Source organism: Hyla sarda, chromosome 5 (genome assembly GCF_029499605.1).
Source record: "Hyla sarda isolate aHylSar1 chromosome 5, aHylSar1.hap1, whole genome shotgun sequence".
NCBI lineage: Eukaryota > Metazoa > Chordata > Amphibia > Anura > Hylidae > Hyla > Hyla sarda.
The window spans coordinates 278,780,467-278,804,136 of record NC_079193.1 but is presented as its reverse complement, the minus strand read 5'-3'; the positions used below and the strand labels follow the sequence as shown (position 1 = coordinate 278,804,136).

At 44.1% G+C, this 23,670-nt stretch overlaps 1 protein-coding gene across 2 annotated transcripts in view; it reads right to left on the bottom strand.

Moving 5' to 3' along the window:
• The window catches only part of LOC130274032 (meprin A subunit beta-like), a 142,592-nt gene that overhangs the window by 32,462 nt on the left and 86,460 nt on the right, over window positions 1–23,670 (bottom strand). For both annotated transcript variants that reach the window (XM_056521783.1, XM_056521782.1), the window contains exons 7-9: window positions 19,625–19,803; window positions 14,457–14,675; window positions 7,078–7,230 (exon numbers count right to left, since the gene is read on the bottom strand). In XM_056521783.1, the coding sequence (XP_056377758.1) occupies window positions 7,078–7,230; window positions 14,457–14,675; window positions 19,625–19,803 (551 nt within the window). The remainder of the gene's footprint in view (window positions 1–7,077; window positions 7,231–14,456; window positions 14,676–19,624; window positions 19,804–23,670) is intronic.

Below are 23,670 nucleotides of genomic sequence, written 5' to 3'. Positions count from 1 at the left end.
TTAAAGTGCAAGTGCAAACAGGATAAGGCCTAAGCATTGATCATATGGTAACAAATAAATAACATATACATACCACAGTAATATAGAGAAAGTACTGCAAGTCCCAGGATGCCGCCACCCTTACACGTGTTTCGGTCTGCTGACCTTCGTCCGGGGGTGACGGCATCCATTAAATAGTGGCTATTTATGTGCCCAAGGACCAATCAGGAATGGCTCCGGGAGGAAGTAGTAGGTAAAAAATCGCCTTACCTGGTCCAAAACATTTGCGCACACTCTCTGCATCATCCCCGACGTTCGCGCCGCAAGCCGGCGCGTCAAGTGATGGTCACATGATAACTCATGTGACCATACACATAGAGACTCGGCAGCGCGCGCACGAAGGTACGGAGCAGCAGGACTGCGAGCACAAGGAACCAGGGAGGCGCATGCGCACATCGAGCAGCAAAGTCCCGCACGATGTGTGCAAATCCCATGTAGAGCAGTGACATCTAGTGGACAAATTGAAATATACATCGCCACATAAAGTGCATAAGAATAGTGACACCTAGAGGACAGTACAATATATAGCATATATGGGACTTAGAAAAAGAATTATAAATAAATAACCAATTACTAAATAAATAGATAAATAAATAAATGGTCCCTTCATTTCATATATATACATACACAGTAAGACATAAATAAATAATAAACACATTTTTATCACAGCGCAATTAATTAGCCCCTATACATTCCTGTATACGGAAAAATATTTTTTTTGTAAAATAAAAGTAGTAAAGTAGTTTTGTCAAATAAAACAAAACTTTTATGAACTGGGTATCATTTTAATTGTATGGACCTACAGAATAAAGGTAATGTGTCATTGTTACCAAAAAGTGCACTGCGTAGAAACAGAAGCCTCCAAAATTACAAAATCTTTTATTTTCCATTTCACCCCTGAAATATATATAGATTTTTTTGTTTCACCGTAGATTTGTTTGTGAAATGATTGATGGCATTACAATGTACAATTGGTGGCGCAAGAAAAAAAGCCTCATATGGGTCTGTAGGTGGAAAATTGAAAGCGAAATGGCTTATAGAAGGGGAGGAGGAAAAAACGAAAGTGCAAAAATAGAAAAAAAGCTGAGACCTTAAAGGGGTATTCCGGCCCTAAGACATCTTATCCCCTATCCGTGGGGGTCCTGGCAGTCACGCCCCCTCACATAGACTTGCATAGCGGGGACGAGGTGTGACGTCACACGGGTGGGGGGGAGGTGTGGAGTCGTGACGTCACGATATTCCAACCCCGTGGTCATCACACAGCAGATTCTGAGCTGGCAGCATGGCGTGCAGCTCCCCGAGGTGGGTTGCTGAATGCAAGATCAGACATCTTATCCCCTATAAGACATCTTATCCCCTATCCTTTGGATAGGGGATAAGATGTCTTAGGACCGGAGTACCCCTTTAAGTGGGTATGGAGGCTATGTGCACGCATGTGTGGGGGCAATATGTGTGTATGGGGGCACAAAGTGGGCAACAATGATGGGGAATTTGTATAGAGGTGCAGATGGTGCTGGAGATAGGAGCCCAAAATGTGTGTCCGTCAGATTCTGCAGAGACAAGTCATAGCTGAGAGAACTCTTCATTGAGGTCCAGGCCATATGGAAAAGAAAAGAAAGAGTGAACGACTAGGGAGGGAGATTCTGGGGTCTTTATCTGTATTATGTGGGGGTAATTACTGGGGGGGGGGTTATTACTGGGGTTTGTATTATGCAAAGTGGTAATACTAGGGTCTGTATTATGCAGGTCTGGACTAAAAAGCCTGTCCGTGTTAAAAAAAGAAAAAAAAACCTTAAAGGGGTACTCCACTGGCACGAAAGCAGTGTTTGGAACATTTACTCCCGAACTCTGGCCAGTGGAGTACCCCTTTAATGGCAGCTGCTGGTGGGGTAACTGTGTACATATATTACATTACTTATCCTGTATTGATCCTGGGTTATATACTGTATTATACCCAAGAGCTGTACTCATTATTCTGCTGGTGGGGTCACTGTGTACATACATTACATTACTTATCCCGTAATGATCCTGAATTATATCCTATATTATACTCCAGAGCTGTATTCACTATTTTGCTGGAGGAATCGCTGTGTACATATGTTACACTTTAGTCCGCCCTGCCATTTGTGTGTGCTCCGCTGACCGCGCCTACCAGAGCTGCCATTGACACAAGGAGGGTAAAAAAGCCTGCAGCAAGCAAAGATTTGTAGGTACCACTCTTAGATAGAAGTGTAACTTTGCTGTAGAATAGTGTGATGCTCAGGACATTGCTGCAATACACTGACTGCACTGTCTATAACCCTACTGACTAGAACAGTATGATGGTAATGTATGGTGATAATATTAATCCTTGTATACTGGTATTACTGGTAACATTGGTCGCAGTATACAGCATTTGGTCAGTAACAGTATGATGGTAATATGTATGGTGATAATATTCCTCCTTGTATACTGTTGTTATTGGTAATATTAGTCTCAGTATACAGGATTTTGTCAGTAACAGTATGATGATAACATGTATGGTAATAATATCTCTCCTTGTATGCTGGTATAATTGGTTATAGTGGTCTCAGTATACAGGATTTGGTCAGTAACAGTATGATGGTAATATGTATGGTGATAATATTCCTCCTCGTATACTGAAAAACAAAAGATAAAAGCGCTTCCTTGTGTGGGATCAGCTGTATTACATGGAGGTGCGCAAAGGGAGAAAGAGTGCTCACCTAGATAGGTTGTGCTGTTTCAGGCACAACACTTACAAATGCATGTAGAGTAGATAGAGCTTCTGCGGTTTCCCAAACCGATAACATCGGCGTAGAGTCAGGATAATAGAAGGAAAGATTGAAACCGGGAAGTGATGTCCGCGCTGCTCTGTGTTCGGTGGAGTCGGTAAAAAACTCTGAAGAGAATGATGGTGGTAGATCCAACTTTATTTCATTCACACAACGCGTTTCTGGGTATATACCCTTTCATCAGGCGTGATACAATCAAAGTGAGGTAGCCAGGTATATATCCCCTTAAGGACCAATGACGTACCGGTACGTCATTGGTCCTGCTCTTCTGATATAACGCGGGGTTACACAGTAACCCCGCGTCATATCATGGCGGGCCCGGCGTCATAGTGAAGCCGGGACCCGCCTCTAATAGCGCGCAGCGCCGATCGCGGCGCCGCGCGCTATTAACCCTTTAGCCGCGCGCTCAAAGCTGAGCCGCGCGGCTAAAAGTGAAAGTGAAAGTTCCCGGCTAGCTCAGTCGGGCTGTTCGGGATAGCCGCGGCTAATCGCGGCATCCCGAACAGCTGACAGGACAGCGGGAGGGCCCCTACCTGCCTCCTCGCTGTCCGATCGCCGAATGACTGCTCAGTGCCTGAGATCCAGGCATGAGCAGTCATGCGGCAGAATCGTTGATCACTGGTTTCTTATGAGAAACCAGTGATCAACATAGAAGATCAGTGTGTGCAGTATTATAGGTCCCTATGGGACCTATAACACTGCAAAAAAAAAGTGAAAAAAAAAAGTGAATAAAGATCATTTAACTCCTCCCCTATTAAAAGTTTGAATCACCCCCCTTTTCCAATAAAAAAAAAAACACAGTGAAAATAAAAATAAAAATAAACATATGTGGTATCACCGCATGCGCAAATGTCCGAATTATAAAAATATATCATTAATTAAACCGCTCGGTCAATGGCGTGCGCGCAAAAAAATTCCAAAGTCCAAAATAGTGCATTTTTGGTCACTTTTTATATCATTTAAAAATGAATAAAAAGTCAATAAGTCCTATCAATGCAAAAATGGTACCGTTAAAAACTTCAGATCACGGCGCAAAAAATGAGCCCTCATACCGCCCCATACACGGAAAAATAAAAAAGTTATAGGGGTCAGAAGATGACAATTTTAAACGTATTAATTTTCCTGCATGTAGTTATGATTTTTTCCAAAAGTCCGACAAAATCAAACCTATATAAGTAGGATATCATTTTAATCGTATGGACCTACAGAATACATATCAGGTGTCATTTTTACCGAAAAATGTACTACGTAGAAACGGAAGCCCCCAAAAGTTACAAAACAGCGTTTTTTTTTCAATTTTGTCGCACAATGATTTTTTTTCCCGCTTCACCATAGATTTTTAGGCAAAATGACTGACGTCATTACAAAGTAGAATTGGTGGCGCAAAAAATAAGCCATCATATGGATTTTTAGGTGTAAATTTGAAAGAGTTATGATTTTTTAAAGGCAAGGAGCAAAAAACGAAAATGCAAAAACGGAAAAACCTCCGGTCCTTAAGGGGATATACATACAAGAACAGGTGGATTGCAATTAAAAAACAGAAATGACATATCGGAACAGATGAAAGCATGTCACACACATATATAAATAATTAAATAAATAAATAGAAAAAAACAGTACAATAAAACAATTGTTATAGAGGTATAGAGACATTCAAATACAATTCTTACAAAAATATAAAATAGATGCAAATTGAATTTTTTTTAAAGAAAAAATATTATATATATATATATATATATATATATATATATATATATATATATATATCAGAGTCCAGCAGCACACGAAGTGGTGAAAAAATCTAATTTTTTCACCACTTCGTGTTCTGCTGGACTCTGATTTTTTTTACTACAAGTGGGACCCCTCACCAAGGTCTTTTTTCAGCATGCACCCCTTTACTTTTGGACTTTGACCAGTTGTGCTGCTCCTCTATCTTATATATATATATATTTATTATTCCATAATACTCAGGTGTCCGTTCTCTCAATGCATTCATTAAGGTCTTCTGGCCAGAGAGTATTAAAACGGAAAATCCAAAAGGATTCCCTATTGTTAAGATGCTGGAAACGGTTAGGTGTATTTATATCAATAGTTTCAATGACAGATACAGTAATGCAGTCAGTGTCATCTGTATGGTTTAGTGCAATATGCCGAGATACACTGTGTTGCACAAATTTCGTATTAACATTGCGTCGATGTTTATTCATCCTCATCCTTAGAGTTTGTATTGTTCTCCCTATATACTGTATACCGCATCTACAAGATAATAAATAGATTACGTAGGAGGATGAACAGTTAAAATAATCTTTTACAACTATTGATTCGCCAGTCGAATAAGTCGATTTTTTGGGAATTACCATTTGCAGAAATCCATTTGCAACATAAACATCTAGAAGTGTTGCATGGAAAAGTGGCATGCCTATTTATTATCTTGTATACAGTATATAGGGAGAACAATACAAACCTTGAGGATGAATAAACATCGACAAAATATTAATACGAAATTAATGCAACACAGTGTATCTAGGCATATTGCACTAAACCATACAGATGACACTGACTGCATTACAGTATCTGCCATTGAAACTATTGATATAAATACACCTAACCGTTTCCAGCGTCTTATCAATAGGGAATCCTTTTGGATTTTCCGTTTTAATACTCTCTGGCCAGAAGGCCTTAATGAATGCATTGAGAGAACGGACACCTGAGTATTCTGGAATAATAAATATGTATATATATATATATGTTTTCTAAAAAAAAAAAAAAAAATTCAGTTTGCATCTATTTTATATTTGTGTCATTTATTTTAATGTCTCTATATCTCTATAACAATTGTTTTATTGTACTGGGTTTTTCTATTTATTTAATTATTTATATATATGTCTGTGACGTGCTTTCATCTGTTCCGATATGTCATTTCCGTTTTTTAATTGCAATCCACCAGTTCTTGTATGCATATATACCTGGCTACCTCACTTTGATTGTATCACGCCTGATGAAAGGGTATACACCTAGAAACGCGTTGTGTGAATGAAATAAAGTTGGATCTACCACCACCATTCTCTCCAGAGTTTTTACTGACTCCACCGAACACAGAGCAGTGCGGACATCACTTCCCAGTTTCAATCTTTCCTTCTATTATCCTTGTATACTGGTATTATTGGTAATATTGGACTCAGTATACAATAAAAAAAAAATCTGTCCACAAAATGTAAAAATTAAACAACAAAAAACTGACATATTTTTTGCACGACTGTAAAAAATAGGTCCTTTTTACATATTGTGTGCACAGACAACTACTTCCCATACACTTACATAAAGCACATTAATATTAAAAATACGGACTCAATTCTTTTTGCGATTTTGTGGGTGAATTTTTTTTTTTTTAATGAAATATGGCTGCAATACACCATGTGACCATAGCCTGTATAGCATGTACATATAATATACTGTATATATTTTTTCTGTTATGTACCCTATTATACCCAACTATGATTAACATCTAGACTCTCATTTGTGGCTCAGCCACATCCATAACCAAAATGGGATGCTTATTCTAAAATGCCCGGGCTTATCTTTGGTCCTGGTCCGGCCCTGGTAGAGGCTCACGGCTTCTGGCTCATCTGAGGCTTCTTATGCACCCTCAATGAAATCTATGACCACTTAAACTGTATGTGAAAACTGTGTCTGTTTGCAGGTATAAATTGTAGTAAATTTTATCACGCAGCACTAAATCCACTTTGCGCCAAGCTCTGGTCACCTGTTGAGCCCATTACAAAGTATCAAAAATTCACACCATTTTGGCACTTGTCCTTATGGCCAAGCTATACATGTGTTAGGGTGGTTTCCTTTGATCTACAGGTAAATGGTGGGTTATTCTTTGGGGATTTGGTATATCTGCCATTGGGCATATATGGCTTTTTCATGTTTACATATGGCTGAGGGGCAATAAATAGGTGTAGGAACTGTTTACAGCTACACATGTTGTTTTTTTCTGCATATGACATTGCTATAGTGGATACTGAGTGTGACACATTACTCTGTTTTGCCTGTATGCACTTAGATACAGTATACCTATTTGCCAGATTAAACCCACAATGTATCAAATAAACAATTCCGTGTATTGGAGTAATTAATAAAGACATTGTCACATATTTGCATTAATGTAAGTGTAATAATATACCAGTCATTAAATAATAAGAATAAGTTATATGTAATACCATATTATATGGTAAAGTGTTACCTCTTTCTTTTCCTAGATGCGTATGGTCAGAACTTGGACCGTTTGAGACTTGAGTTACTCGCTGCCAGTCTGCACTGTCACTTGAATTCTGTAACATGCCACAGATGTCATCTGTTTCAAAGCTGCACGTGTCCAGGAATGTTACAGACGAAGCTGCGTAAAAAAGAACCATATTTAAATAATAACATGATGAAACAATAGACAAAAGTGTTTTCATTGTTAGAAACTACAGAAAACATCAGATTTTTTTAAAGTGATATTCCGACCAAAGCCATCTTATCCCCTAGCCTTGGACTATCAGACATCTTATCCCATGTCCAAAGGATAGGGGATAAGATGTCTTTTGCCGAATACCCCTTTATTGCATAATAATTTCTTTCCCAATGATGTCCAGCAGAGGGAGCTGCATTAGGGAACCAGTTATGTTTAGTAACTTGTAAAACAGTTGCAAAAAATTTGAGCTGTCTTCTCTCCTCACCTATGATGTCATCACCTTACTACCATTTTTACAGTATGCAAAAAGAGAAAGGATGTTGTACTATGCATGCCACTGTACAGAACAATTTTGTTGTTGTCTTCAAAGTGGTATAGTTTTAGACATTCATGGTTTCACTGTCAGTACTAACCCAATGAGCTTGTATCTCTAGATTATTAAAGGCTTCTTGTGGCTACCGGTACCCCTAGTCGGGCCCCAAGAGATTGAATGTCAATAGATCAGTGACTAGGAGCAGTGGATCTATAACAGAATTGCAGGGGGGAGCAAGACCGCTGCTATTCTGTACCTGGTTGACCACACTGACCACTCTTGGAGTCATGCTGGCATGAGGAGCAGCCAAATAACATTTCTATTAACTAAAAGTCCCCATACACTTTAGACAAATGCTGGTGGAACCAGCTGACTTGAGTGTGTATGACTGCCTCTCAACTCTCTCCTCAACAGATATCAGTGGAGAGAAGGATTGGGCAAATTGGGTTTTAACTGCCTGACCCTATTGTTCTTGGAGAGATAATCTGATGCCAGAGGTTTCTGGCAGGATTTTTAATTTTTTTTTAAAAGCCGAGGAACGTGTTCTCAAAGCACTCAAAGTGCATGAAAAAGTGCAAACATGTTACACTAAAAAAAAGTGCACAAAGGATGCAGTCTATCGTAAGCCCTTTTCCAAAAGGAAAGAGGCCCTCCAACAATCCTTCCCCTCTGGGCCAAAGGCACCTGCGAGATTCCAGGTTCAATGTCTCTTTTCGCCGAAGCTACTGAGGGACCAAAAATGCTCCCGGCGTCCACCTAGGCGTTAACCAAGGTATCTGCCCGCAGAGCCGATAAACGGTCAGTACCCTGCTCCTGCAGGAGTACCCAGGGTTTTTGCAGGGAGGTGAGAAACCTGATGGCCTCATACACCTCCCCTAGACCACCAGGAGGGACAACTAGAAGGGCTACCGAACCCTGACAATCCTGTGTACAATACAAACAAGTAAAAAGTGACACAGTGACAAAAAAAAACACAAATAAATAAGTGAATGTGTGCAAATATACCAAATATACTGCTCGGACATCTGACTGGATCTATAAAAATTTCTCTGAACCTAGCCAGAAGGCCGGGAATCAAGTGAGTGCCACAGGTGTAGAGAGATTGGTGCAGGTGCATCCACTTAGTGAGCTTATCCTCTTCGGCTCTAGACCCTCCCAGCCTCATGGCGAGACCCGGAGAAAACAAGTCTGTCAGGATCTTACCCCTTCTGTCTCCATAGGCAAAACATCAATGTTCAGCTGTGCCAAACATTTACAGTAGGAAAAAAAAGTATTAAGTCAGCCACCAATTGTGCAAGTTCTCCCACTTAAAAAGGTAAGAGGCCTGTAATTTTCATTATAGGTATTATTCCACAAATTATTGTGGAAAATAAGTATTTGGTCAATAACAAAACTTCATCTCAATACATTGTTATATACCCTTTGTTGGCAATGACCGAGTTCAAACATTTTCTGTAAGTCTTCACAAGGTTTTCACACACTGTTGCTGGTATTTTGGCCCATTCCTCCATGCAGATCTCCTCTAGAGCAGTGATGTTTTGGGGCTGTCACTGGGCAACACGGACTTTCAAAGGTTTTCTATGGGGTTGAGATCTAGAGACTGGCTAGGCCCCTCCAGGACCTTGAAAATGCTTCTTATGAAGCCACTCATTCGTTGCCCGGGCGGTGTGCTGAAAGACCCAGCCACGTTTCATCTTCAATGCCCTTGCTGATGGAAGAAGGTTTTCACTCAAAATCTAACGATATATGACCCCATTTATTCTTTCCTTTACACTGACGTCCCATGCGTGCGCCCATAAAGCAGAGCGGAGCGGAGCATCGGGGAGGACCGAGGATGACGCGCGCATGGTAAGTGACCAGCGGGACGTCATCTTCGGTGTTCCGACACAGACATGCAGCCTCCAGCCATACACTGTATATGGCTGGAGGCTGTATGTCTGTGGGGGGACACTGCCTGTCTAATGTGAGGGAACTCTGTCTGCCTAATGTGGGGTAACACTGCCTGTCTAATGTGGGGTAACACTGCCTGCCTAATGTGGGGTAACACTGCCTGCCTAATGTGGGGTAACACTGCCTGCCTAATGTGGGGGAACTCTGCCTGCCTAATGTAGTGGAACACTGTCTGCCTAATGTGGGGGAACACTGCCTGCCTAATGTGGGATAACACTGCCTGCCTAATGTGGGGTAACTCTGCCTGCCTAATGTGGGGTAACTCTGCCTGCCTAATGTGGGGTAACTCTGCCTGCCTAATGTAGTGGAACACTGCCTGCCTAATGTGGGGGAACACTGCCTCTCTAATGTGGGGTAACACTGCTTGCCTAATGTGGGGTAACTCTGCCTGCCTAATGTGGGGGAACTCTGCCTGCCTAATGTGGGGGAACACTGCCTGCCTAATGTGGGGTAACACTGCCTGCCTAATGTGGGGGAACTCTGCCTGCCTAATGTAGTGGAACACTGTCTGCCTAATGTGGGGGAACACTGCCTGCCTAATGTGGGATAACTCTGCCTGCCTAATGTGGGGTAACTCTGCCTGCCTAATGTAGTGGAACACTGCCTGCCTAATGTGGGGGAACACTGCCTCTCTAATGTGGGGTAACACTGCTTGCCTAATGTGGGGTAACTCTGCCTGCCTAATGTGGGGGAACTCTGCCTGCCTAATGTGGGGGAACACTGCCTGCCTAATGTGGGGGAACTTTGTCTGCCTAATGTGGGGGAACACTGCCTGCCTAATGTGGGGTAGCACTGCCTGCCTAATGTGGGGGAACTCTGCCTTCCTAATGTGGGGGAACTCTGACTGCCTAATGTGGGGGAACTATGTCTGCCTAATGTGGGGGAACACTGCCTGCCTAATGTGGGGGAACACTGCCTGCCTAATATGGGGGAGCTCTGACTGCCTAATGTGGGGGAACACTGCCTGCCTAATGTGGGGGAACACTGCCTACCTAATGTGGGGGGAACTTTACTGCCAACCTTGTGGGGGGAATTATACTGCCAACCTTGTGGGGGAACTATACTGCCAACCTTGTGGGGGGGGGGGGGTGATTATCCTGCCAACCTTGTGGGGGGGGGGGAATTATATGTGGGGTAACACTGCTTGCCTAATGTGGGGTAACTCTGCCTGCCTAATGTGGGGGAACTCTGCCTGCCTAATGTGGGGGAACACTGCCTGCCTAATGTGGGGGAACTTTGTCTGCCTAATGTGGGGGAACACTGCCTCCCTAATGTGGGGGAACTTTGTCTGTCTAATGTGGGGGAACACTGCCTGCCTAATGTGGGGTAGCACTGCCTGCCTAATGTGGGGTAACTCTGCCTGCCTAATGTGGGGGAACACTGCCTGCCTAATGTGGGGGAACACTGCCTGCCTAATGTGGGGGAACACTGCCTGCCTAATGTGGGGGAGCTCTGACTGCCTAATGTGGGGGAACTCTGACTGCCTAATGTGGGGGAACACTGCCTGCCTAATGTGGGGTAACACTGCTTGCCTAATGTGGGGGAACTCTGCCTAATGTGGGGGAACTCTGCCTGCCTAATGTGGGGGAACTCTGCCTGCCTAATGTGGGGGAACTCTGCCTGCCTAATGTTGGGGAACTCTGCCTGCCTAATGTGGGGGAACTCTGCCTGCCTAATGTGGGGGAACACTGCCTGCCTAATGTGGGGGAACACTGCCTGTCTAATGTGGGGTAACACTGCTTGCCTAATGTAGGGGAACTCTGCCTAATGTGGGGGAACACTGCCTGCCTAATGTGGGGGGAACTTTCCTGCCAACCTTGTGGGGGGAATTATCCTGCCAACCTTGTGGGGAGAGTTATACTGCCAACCTTGTGGGGGGAATTATACTGCCAACCTTGTGGGGGGAACTATACTGCCAACCTTGTGGGGGGGGGGGGAGAATTATCCTGCCAACCTTGTGGGGGGGGGGGGGGGGGAATTATACTGCCAACCCTAATGTGGGGGAACTATACTGCCAACCCTAATGTGCGGGGAACTATGCTGCACCTAATGTGGGGGAACTATACTGCCAACCTAATGTGGGGGAACTATACTGCCAACCCTAATGTGGGGGGAACTATACTGCACGTAATGTGGAGAACTATACTGCCAACCTAATGTGGGGGAACTATGCTGCACCTAATGTGGGGGAACTGTACTGCACCTAATGTGGGGAAACTATACTGCCAAGCTAATGTGTATTCGGGCACTCGGGCTCAAAAAAGGTTCGCCATCACTGCTTTACACAGATCAGTCGACCTTGTCCCTTTGCCCCAAAGCATAATGTTTCAACCCCCATGCTTCACAGTAGGTATGGTGTTCTTTGGATGCAACTCAGCATTCTTTCTCCTCCAAACACGACGAGATGAGTTGTTACCAAAAAGTTCTACTTTGGTTTCATTTGACCATATTACATTCTCCCAATCCTCTTCTGGATCATCCAAATGCTCTCTAGCAAACTTCAGATGGGCCCGGACATGTACTGGCTTAAGCAGGGGGACACGTCTGGTACTGAATGATTTGAGTCCCTGGCAGCGCTGTGTGTTGCTGTTGGTAGCTTTTGTTACTTTGGTTCCAGCTCTCTGCAGGTCATTAACTAGCCCCCCCGTGTGGTCCTGGAATTTTTGCTCACCGTACTTGTGACCATTTTGAAATCATGAGGTGATATCTTGAGTGGAGCCCCAGATCGAGGGAGATTATCAGTGGTCTTGAATGTCTTCCATTTTCTAATAATTGCTCCCACAGTTGATTTCTTCACACCAAGCTGCTTGCCTATTGCAGATTCAGTCTTACCAGTCAGGTGCAGGTCTACAATTTTGTTTCTAGTGTCCTTCGACAGCTCTTTGGTATTGGCCATAGTGGAGTTTGGTGTGTGACTGTTTGAGGTTGTGGACAGGTGTCTTATACTAATAACAAGTTCAAAGAGGTGATTTTAATACAGGTAACGAGTGGAGGACAGAGGAGACTCTTAAAGGGGTAGTCCAGTGGTGAAAAACGTATCCCCTATCCTAAGGATAGGGGATAAGTTTGAGATCGCGGGGGTTCCGACCGCTGGGGCCCCCGGCAATCACTCTGTACGGGGGCCAGGCTCTCCGGCTAGATGGTGGGTGTCGACAACCGCACGAAGCAGCGGCCAACACGCCCCCTCAATACATCTCTATGGCAGAGCCAGAGATTGCCAAAGGCAGTGCTCCGGCTCTGCCATAGAGTTGTATTGAGGGGGCGTATCGGCCGCCGCTTTGTGCGGAGGTCGACGCGCCCCCTTCCCACGGGCTGTCGGGGCCCCATACAGGAGATCACGGGGGACCCCAGAGGTCGGACCCCCCACGATAGGCAACTTATCCCCTATCCTTAGGATAGGGGATAAGTTGTTCACCACTGGACTATTCCTTTAAAGATATTACAGGTCTGTGAGAGCCATGAATCTTGCTTGTTTGTAGGTGACCAAATACTTATTGTACCGAGGAATTTACCAATCAAATCCTACAATGTGATTTCCTGTATTCTTAGTTGATTTCCTGTACTCTCATAGTTGAAGTGTACAAGCCTATGATGAAAATTACAGGCCTCTCACATCTTTTTAAGTGGAAGAACCTGCACAATTGGTGGCTGACTAAATACTTTTTTTCCCCACTGTATGCATATGGGGAGATTGTGGGAGTTAGCTTTCATTCATGCGGCTAACAGCTATTGAAAGTATATGAACACCTTCAGATATACAAGCTCTTAGGGTACTGACAGTGTTTTCGAGGAAAGAACTAGAAGACAGCACCACCTAACACCTGGATTCCATGTTCACAAATTTAGTGACATATTTTATTTTCCACACATATTTTCATCCACCATCCGTAAAAATTCGTCCATAAAAAAATTGGGGCCACATTTATGCAGAATACAGCCGAAAAAGCATTTTTCTGTTTATTTTTTCCATTTGTTTCCAATTGATCCATAGCTCTAGAATGGTTTTACTTGTTTAAGTTATTCTGGGTTTTTTTTTGTATAGAACTTTTCACTTTTATTTTAGTACTACATTTTGGTTGATGTTTTTTCTGTTCAGGCATGCAGAATGACCTTTAGGATGTATGTTAGCCCTTTAGGTGTGTCACAGGTATGAATTTTTTTTGTTGCCAGTTGGCTGTTTTTTTTGTTGCCAGTTTTTTGTTGGCAGTTGGCTGTACTATACAATTCTAATGTATAGTGGCAGTCATTAATTTAATCTAATAAGGATATTCAAGTAAATCCAGTTGGCACACCTGATGGGTGGTGTGGTACAGGTATCCAGGCAGCAAGCTGTAGGTCCGATGAAAAGTGTTTCAGATTTCTTACCTAACTAAGAGAACTTTCGCAAGACATCTTACCCCTATCCAAAGGTCTCCCCTGCTGCAGCCAGTGTTTGTTTAGTTAGGGTGGAGCACCCGAGGCTCGTGATGTCATGGCTGCGCACTCTTAATGCAAGTCTGTTGGAGGGGGCGTGACGGCCATCATGCTCCCTCCCAAAGACTTGCATTGAGGGGGCATGGCCGTGACGTCACGAGCCTCTGCCCCGCATCACCAGTCATCCGGCATGGAGTGAAGTTTGCTTCGTACACTGGATGTCTGGGGTACCGCAGCTGAGATTGCGGGGGTCCCCAGCGAAGGGACCCCCGTGATCAGACATCTTATCCCCTATCTTTTGGATAGGGGATAAGATGTCTAGGGGCGGAGTACTGGTCTTCTACACCTTGTATTATCTGGACACTGAGACTTTGGTTTGCCCTGTTCAATTTAATGTATCTATCACTTTTGTTTTAGTAATACGGTACACAGTATACATATAGGTTGCCATTAAAACAATTTGAATAAACAAGTTTCTGTATTAACTTACTGCAGTTGTAGAGTCGGTTTAGTTTTAAGATGTCATTATCACTAAAATCCATTTGTTTGCCAATCAGATTAGTGAACTGAGGAAACTTAGGTAAGATTGTTGGTTCTTGCCCAATCTGGAACGCTGTCTTGTCATAATGCATAATGGATAAATAATCGTATGGTACATTGAGAAAACTGGAAACGACATCACTGTAAGCATTGAAATTATGTTCTTTTCCTTAAAAAACAAATAACATTACTTTAACCACTTACAATTTAGCATTCTATATTTCATTTTATATATTAAGGAGCGTGCTAAAGTTGTCAGTATACGTGGCATATAGTATTTCTTGGCAGAATTAGTAAATTTTGATCTGGCAGCAATTTAAAAGGAATGTGTCACCTAGATTGTTTTTTTTACTCATTAGAGACAGATACAGGAAGGTCAATGGACATGTCCAATATTGAAGCAGAAAATAATTCTCATCCATACCTTCTATTGACATTAATGGGGCTTTGATTCCACAAGGATTTTAAGCAGAATTTGAGGCAGAATCCACATGGAAATTCTGCTGGAATTTTTCTCAAATTACTTTGTGTGCATTGGTTTCCTCATAGGAACGTAGAGGAAATTCAGCAAATAGTTCAGTGTGTATGAGCCCTTCGGGTACATTAATACATGCAGATTTTGCTGAAGCTAGTCCGCAGCTGTATATACTACTCATTGGGGGAGATTTATCAAAACCTGTCCAGAGGAAAATTTGCCCGGTTGCCCTTAGCAACCAATCAGATCGCTTCTTTCAGTTTGGAAAAGGCCTCTGCAAAATGAAAGAAGCGATCTGATTGGTTGTCATGGGCAACTGGGCAACTTTTCTGGACAGGTTTTGATAAATCTCCCCTATTGACTTTATTCAATAGGAAAATCTGCAGCAAAATATGGAGGTGTGAATGTACCCTTAGGTTCACATGAGGGGTTTAAAGCATATTTCCTGCTGTAAGTTTGAGCAGTAGTGGGTTTTCCCTGGCAGATAACATTGCCTTTAATGGGGTCTGCTGCTGATTGTCTTCTGCGAAATTCTGCCTCAGCTCAAACTCACATCGTGATCGCTGTAAACCCATCAGCGCAAACGTACCATTATGCTTGAGCTAGTTATAAAGTGCAAATAACAGCCATAATCTATAAATATAAAACTCAATGGCCCCGATTTATCGAACTGTGAGGGGGATATTCAAAGCTTGTTTCGGTAAAAATTCCCGATATACATTCAAAACTGTGTACGTTGGTTTTCTGCAAGGTTTGCACTGTTCCTGTCAAAACTGCTAAAGTAAGCGTGTCAACGTAATTTGAGAATTTACTATATATTTTCAAAGGCTGTGTAGACAATTTGCTTGAAAAATATCATGTAAAATTCCCACCAGCTCTGAGGTGGTGTAAAACCTAAATGATTTTTTTTTTTGTACTAAATGTTAAGATAAAAGCTGAAACAAACAATATATAGCTGTATATAACTATTAAAAGCAGTTTAACCCCTTAATTTTAATTTTGCCCATTGGGACCAATTTTTTTTTCATTAATTGTACATTGAGTGAGGTGGGAGGTATAAGCTATTTTCATTGCCCATTAGGGGGCTGGATTCAGGTGTCTATTAAGTGGTACTGTTGGAATGAATGGAGGGTTGAAGTTTATAAGAGAGCCACGGTCTCTATATGCGTTTAAATTTGTCATCAGTGTGCGAATGACAACTTGTCAATTCCTCCATGTGGCATATCTGACTAATCTTATCCATCCAATGGTTTTTGGATGGTGGGGTTGTCTGCCTCCTTAGCAAGGGCACCAGAGTCTTAGCTGCAGCTATGATATGATTGGGTAAGGAACTAGGTGAAGGCTTGTACTGTATGAGGCGGTGGGAAGAGCCAGAGCAACCATAGCCATGGAGAGAGAGATGGAGCAGTTACAAACTAGATTTATCGTGTCTTCCATGTCTTTCCAGAAGGGTTGGATCTCGGAACATGACCATAATATGTGCTTAAATGTACCCACCACTGCATTACATCTCCAGCACAACTTGTCACGTGACAATCCAAATCTAAATACAGTTTCAGGAGTTTTATACCATCAAGTGAGCAATTTAAAATGGTTTTCCTGTAGTTTAACACAGCGGGAGAAGCCATGAGAGCACTTGAGCACAAAACGGCGCTGCTTCTCTTTCAAATCAAATCCTAGTTCCCGTTCCCAAGAATACAGATATAAGGGGTGCATGTTGCCATTCTCCTGGACCAAGTGATTATAGAATAACAATAATTTTAGTTTTCTACAAGTTCCATAGACGTAAAGCTCATCTAACCATGAAAGGGACTTGGCAATAGGGAACTTCTTCAAGAAAGTAAGACACATCTGTTTTGCCGCATGAGCATGGAGAGGGGTAGAAGGATGAAGTCGCATCAGAGACTGAGTACCTCAGTACTAGGAGGGTTCATATGAAATCCTTGTTTAGTGCCTGAGGGATTAGCAAAGCTGGATCATTAGGGGGTACTGCCCGTGGGTTAGCATCAGGGGTAGATGTACTACATTTAACTAACAAAGTTCCCTTCAATAACGGATTCCCAATGAATGAGACCTCATTCTTTTGGGGGAGCCATAGAAATCGGAGATAGTTGTCACCTAGCTGTCTGGTTTTTAAGTCCTGATCTTGAAGGATACCTCTGCCCGAAGTCAGTTCTACCCAGCGTTTTTAAGTGTGTCACTCTATAGTAGCAATCTATATCTGGAAGGCCAAGCCCTCCCATATGTTTTTTGCAGATCAATACAGAGTGGGCCAGATGTGTTTTTTTTCTCTTTCCAAAGAAACTTGGAGAAGAGATGTTTAATCTTTTGGAGATAGGATTTAGGTAGGTGAATGGGGAGTGAGGACAGGGTGTAATGGAATACAGGGAGTACGTACAGTTGTAAAAGATTTTTGCGCCCCATCCACGACAGATATGGTAGATCGTAAGCGCACAATATATCAGTTTTCGCAGGAGAGGCGTGTAATTGGAGTCAAACAGCTTGGACAGTGTGTTATGGACGCGGATACCTAAATATTTCATGGAAACCAAGGGCCACTGAAATGGGGCAAGAGATTTAATCTCTGCCGCAACATCGGCAGGCAGGTTGATATTAAGGATTTCAGACTTAGAGCAATTCACCTTAAAATTTTACGCCAATCCAAAAGCTGACAGGACCCGAAGAACCCCAGGCACAGACCTGCGTGGGCCCGTAAGTAATAACAGAATATCGACAGCAAAGCCAATGCCAAGTGCTTGTAGAGATCTAGATTTGCCTTTGTCCACAGTGCACAACATTATCAAGAAGTTTGTAACCCATGGCACTGTAGCTAATCTCCCTGGGCGTGGACGGAAGAGAAAAATTTATGAAAGGTGTGTACGCAGGATAGTCCGGATAGTGGATAAGCAGCCCAAACAAGTTCCAAAGATATTCAAGCTGTTCTGCAGGCTCAGGGAGCATCAGTGTCAGTGCGAACTATCCAACGACATTTAAATAAAATTAAACGCTATGCTGACACAGATATATAAAAAAGCAAGACTACATTTTGTCAAAATGAACTTGAGTAAGCCAAAATCCTTCTGGGAAAACATCTTGTGGACAGATGAGAACAAAATAGTTTTTTGGTAAAGTATATTATTCTACTGTTTACCGAAAACGTAATGAGGCCTACAAAGAAAAGAACACATTACTACTGCGAAATATGGTGGAGGTTCAATTAAGTTTTGGGGCCGTTTTGCTGCCTCTGATGTCTGCAAGGTATCATACAATCTGAGGATTAACCATGGATTTTGGGTCGCACTGTACAGCCCAGTGTCAGAAAGCTGGGTCTGTGTCCGAGATCTTGAGTCTTCCAGCAGGACAATGACCCCAAACATACATCAAAAAGCACCCAGAAATGGATGGCAACAAAGTGCTGGAGAGTTCTGAAGTGGCCAGCAATGAGTCCAGATCTAAATCCCATTGAACACCTGTGGAGAGATCTTAAAATAGCTTTTTGGGAAAAGATGCCCTTCAAATAAGAGAGATCTGGAGAAGTTTGCAAAGGAAGAGTGGTCCAACATTCTGGCTGAGAGGTGTAAGAAGCTTATTGATGGTTATAGGAAGTGACTGATTTCAGTTATTTTTTCCAAAGGGTGTGCAACCAAATATTAAGTTAAGGGTGCCAATAATTTTGTCCAGCCCATTTTTTGAGTTTGGTGTGACATTATGTCCAATTAGCTTTTTTCCCTCCCTTTTTTGGTTTAGTTCCAATACACACACAGGGAATAAACATGTGTATAGCAAAACATGTGTTACTGCAATCCTTTTCTGTGAGAAATACTTAATTTTCTTGAAAAATTTCAGGGGTGCCAACATTTACGCCCATTACTGTATAATTGTTAAATTAAGCCTAACCTACTCCCATATGTGAAGGATGGGGTTTTTGGTACCATACTCCACAAGCTTTGCTCTCCATCTAGTGGTGAATGTGTCAGTCCAGCTGGCAAGCCCTACACCCCCACTTGCCATGCCCCATCTTGCAAATACATGCCCACCCTTTAAACCACACCCCTTTTATTTCAGCTTACAATATCTTCCTCACAATTCAGTCCGACCTGAGGATATGAGGATTAGAAATCAGGATTAGATATTCGGAAGGGATATAAGGTCGGGATATGGAGGTCAAGATACAAGGTTTAGATAAGTGGAAGGGATATGGTTACGGGATATGGGGAAGGGATATGAGGTCGGACATGGGGATAGGATATGAGGACGTGATATGAGGTCGGGATATAGGAACAGGATATGGGGACGGGATATGAGGTTGGGATATGAGATCGGGAAATGAGGATGGGATATGAGGATGGGATATGAGGTCGGGATATGGGGACGGAATATGAGGTTGGCATATTAAGATGGGATATGAGGAGGGGATTTGGGGTTGGGATATGAGGAGGGGATATGGGGTCAGGATTTGAGGATGGAATATGAGGACAAAAGATTCCTCCTTTGTTGCTTTTCCTCCCCACAAGGATTAGGTAGGAAAAACCGCACAGCGCCGAGTACCCAGCTAGTATGAACATAAAATGGAACATGCCAAGAAATCTGAAATTCACTTACAATTTTACAATTAATGCAAATCATACATAATAAATACTTACCAGGCTGAATATTTTCATTTATAATAGTCAAGTAGTCATCCCGGTCAGATCGTGACTGCTCATGATAAAATCCCAGTGCATGAAGGAGTTCATGTTGAACAATTTTTATGTCATCACAGCCTGAGCCAATAGAAAGGTACTGTTTTCCACGCTGTAGATTTCCAACGTATGAATAACATCTAGAATTTTCACAACAATGTTAATTGATGTATTTAGTGTTTAATCATTTACATATCTGGGGTAAAACTAGAAAATCTGCAGAATTCCAACCAAGTATATACTATTACAATAGTCCTTCAAATGGAGAGATATAGATAACAAATAAAGAATAGTTTCTGAATTGCTCACCAAAGCTGTGCACTCTGTGTTCATACCTACCATAAGAGGTATACATTAGGAATATTTACCTACATAAACATCCAACAGAAGGCTCTGGCATGGGCTACTATACTAACTGTATTATTACAATATTCCCTTCGGTAAATACAGCAAATCAAATAAAAAAAAAAAATATTTATGCAATGCTCCAAAGGTTTTTGGAGTTCTTCTTCGGAGGTAGAGATGGGTGAATTTTTAAAAAATTCCATTTGGATGATTCGCCGAATTTTTTTGAAAAAATTTGGTTCGATCTGAATTTATTTGTGGCAAATTTCTATAAAAAATTGCTATTCCCAGGGTACATAGAGCCTCCACAGGGGTGTAGAACACTTTGCCTTGCCGTAACATGCATAGGGAGTGTGCTGGGATAGTGAAATAATAATGTTATTCAGTATGACATGCCGATTACAGGCGTCGCTATTAGAATCACTGCCACAGAGCGGCACAATGACAGTCTGGATGTGGCAGCAGGGTCGGGAGACCCTATGGCATTACAATGACACAGACTGGAGGTGGCAGCAGCATGAGGAGACCATATGGCGACAGAATGACAAAGCCTGGAGGTGGCAGCAGCCTATGTAGGCCGCATAGTGGCACAATGACAAAGCCTGGAGGTGGCAGCCTCAGGACGAGACCATAGGGCGGCACAATAACAGAGCCTGGAGGTGGCAGCGGCATGACCAGACCATAGGGCGGCAAAATGACAGCCTGGAGGTGGCAGCAGCCTATGTAGGCCGCAGAGAGGTATAATGACAGAGCCTGGAGGTTACAGCAGCATGAGGAGACCATATGGCGGCACAATGACAAAGCCTGGAGGTGGCAGCAGCATGAGGAGACCATATGGTGGCACAATGACACAGCCTAGAGGTGGCAGCAGCATGACAAGACCATAGGGTGGCGCAATGACACAGCCTGGAGTTGGCAGCAGCATGAGGAGACCATAGGGTGGCACAATGACACAGCCTGGAAGTGGCGGCAGCCTTTGTAAGCCGCAGAGAGGTACAATGAAAGAGCCTGGAGGCTACAGTAGCATGAAGAGACCATAGGGTGGCACAATGACAGAGCCTGGAGGTGGAAACAGCATGAGGAGACCACATGGCAGCATAACAACAGAGCCTGGAGTTGGCAGCAGCCTATGTAGGCCGCAGAGCGGCACAATGAGTGAGCCTGGAGGAGGCAGCAGCATAAGGAGACCATATGGCGGAACAATGACAATGCCTGGAGGTGGTAGCAGCCTATGTAGGCCCCAGAGCGGCACAATCACAGAGCCTGGAGGTGACAGCAGCAAAAGATTACATGACAGCAGAATGACACAGCCGCCTGGAGGTGGTGGCAGCCTATGTAGGCCACAGAGCGGCACAATGACAGGGCCTGGAGGTGCCAACAGCATGACAAGACCATAGGGTGACACAATGACAGAGCCTAGAGGTGGCAGCAGCATGAGTAGAACATATGGCGGCAGAATGACACAGCCTGGAGGTGGCGGCAGCATGAGGAGACCATATGGCGGCAGAATGACAGCCTGGAGGTGGCGGCAGCAGGAGACCATAGGGCGGCACAATGCCAGAGCCTGGAGGTGGCAGCAACATAAGGAGACCATATGGCGGTAGAATGACACAGCCTGAAGGTGGCGGCAGCCTATGTAGGCTGCAGAGCAGCACAATGACAGAGCCTGGAGGTGGCAGCAGCATGACGAGACCATATGGCGGCAGAATGACACAGCCTGGAGGTGGCGGCAGCCTTTATAGGCCGCAGAGCGGCACAATAACAGAGCCTGAAGGTGGCAGCAGCATGATGAGACCATATGGTGGCAGAATGACACAGTCTGGAGGTGGTGGCAGCCTATGTAGGCCACAGAGCGGCACAATGACAGGGCCTGGAGGTGCCAACAGCATGACAAGACCATAGGGCGACACAATGACAGAGCCTAGAGGTGGCAGCAGCATGAGGAAAACATATGGCGGCAGAATGACACAGCCTGGAGGTGGCGGCAGCATGAGGAGACCATATGGCGGCCGAATGACAGCCTGACGGTGGCGGCAGCAGGCGACCATAGGGCGGCACAATGCCAGAGCCTGGAGGTGGCAGCAACATAAGGAGACCATATGGCAGTAGAATGACACAGCCTGAAGGTGGCGGTAGCCTATGTAGGCTGCAGAGCAGCACAATGACAGAGCCTGAAGGTGGCAGCAGCATGATGAGACCATATGGCGGCAGAATGACACAGCCTGGAGGTGGCGGCAGCCTTTGTAGGCCGCAGAGCGGCACAATAACAGAGCTTGAAGGTGGCAGCAGTATGAGGAGACCATATGGTGGCAGAATGAAACAGCCTGAAGGTGGCGGCAGCCTATGTAGGCCGCAAAGCGGAACAATGACAGAGCCTGGAAGTGGCAGCAGCAGCATCAGGAGTCCTGAAAGTGGCCCGCTGACAGAGTGGGGGAGTGGGTGGCAATACCAGTACCCGATGACGAAAGTCTTTTGTAAAAGTGTTGGTGTGGCACCATAGATAATTTAGTCTGATATTTCAGGCATTGGTGGGTGGAAATCCTGGCTGATCCATGCCTGATTCATCTTGACAAAGGTCAGTCTCTCCACATTTTTGATGGACAGGTGAGTTCATCTTGGGGTTACTATGGCCCCCCGCCGCACTAAACACCCGGTCTGATGGCACACTACTGGCCAGGCAGGACAGCTTTTCCAGGGCATACTCTGCTAGTTGCGGCCACAAATGCAGTATAGCTGCCCAGAAGTCCAGCAGATCTTCAATGGGGGTTTGCAGGGTCATGTCCAAGTATGTCACCACCTGCTGGTTCAGTTCCTTCTCAAGGTCTACCTGCTGCTGCTGATGAGTTGTTTCTGAAGAAAGCTACTCAGCAGCAACTGTAGACTTAGACGGCTGCTGATAGAGCTGGCTCCTGCCACCCCAACCCTCCCCAGCAGCCATGGCAGTAGAACGTGAGTGCAGAGGGCGCCCCCAGTAAGACCTGCGAGAGGATGGATGATGGCGCAGATAGGCATTGCCAACTGACTAAGTATGATGTCTCTGTAGTAGGTCAGTTTGTCCTCCCTCTCAGTGGGTATAAAAAAGCAACCAGAGGAGCTACAGGGTGGTGAGGAAGACGAGACATTTTGTGATGAGGAAGACGAGACATTTTGTGCCGGTAGCGAGGGTCTAACAAGGTGGAGAGCCAGAAGTCATCCCGCTGCCGAATAGTGACAATTCAGCAGTTACTATGCATCGTGCCATTTGTGCAAGTGACTCGGAGGAACTCCTAGCCTCCATCTCCACTGCATACTGCCACGGTGTGTCTAGGTCCTCTGTCTCGTCTTCCTCATCACTCTGTAGCTCCTCTGGCTGCTCCTGCTCCTTCTCTCCTGTCAGCTGAGTATAAGAACCACCCATTTCACTACACATTGCCTATACTCCACTGTCCCCCTCCTCCTCCTCTACCAGTTCAGCCCCCACAGGTCTCATGTGGCCGTGAGATGTAGGCGCCACATCTCCAGTGCCCTGACCAGCCATTGTTTCCACCATTTGTTGTAGTAAATTAAGCAGTGGAATGACGTTGTTCATTCCGTAATCCTGGCGACTGACAAATAATGTGGCTTCCTCAAAGGGCCTGAGCAAACGACAGGTGTCACGTATGAGCTGCCATTGGTTGGCATCT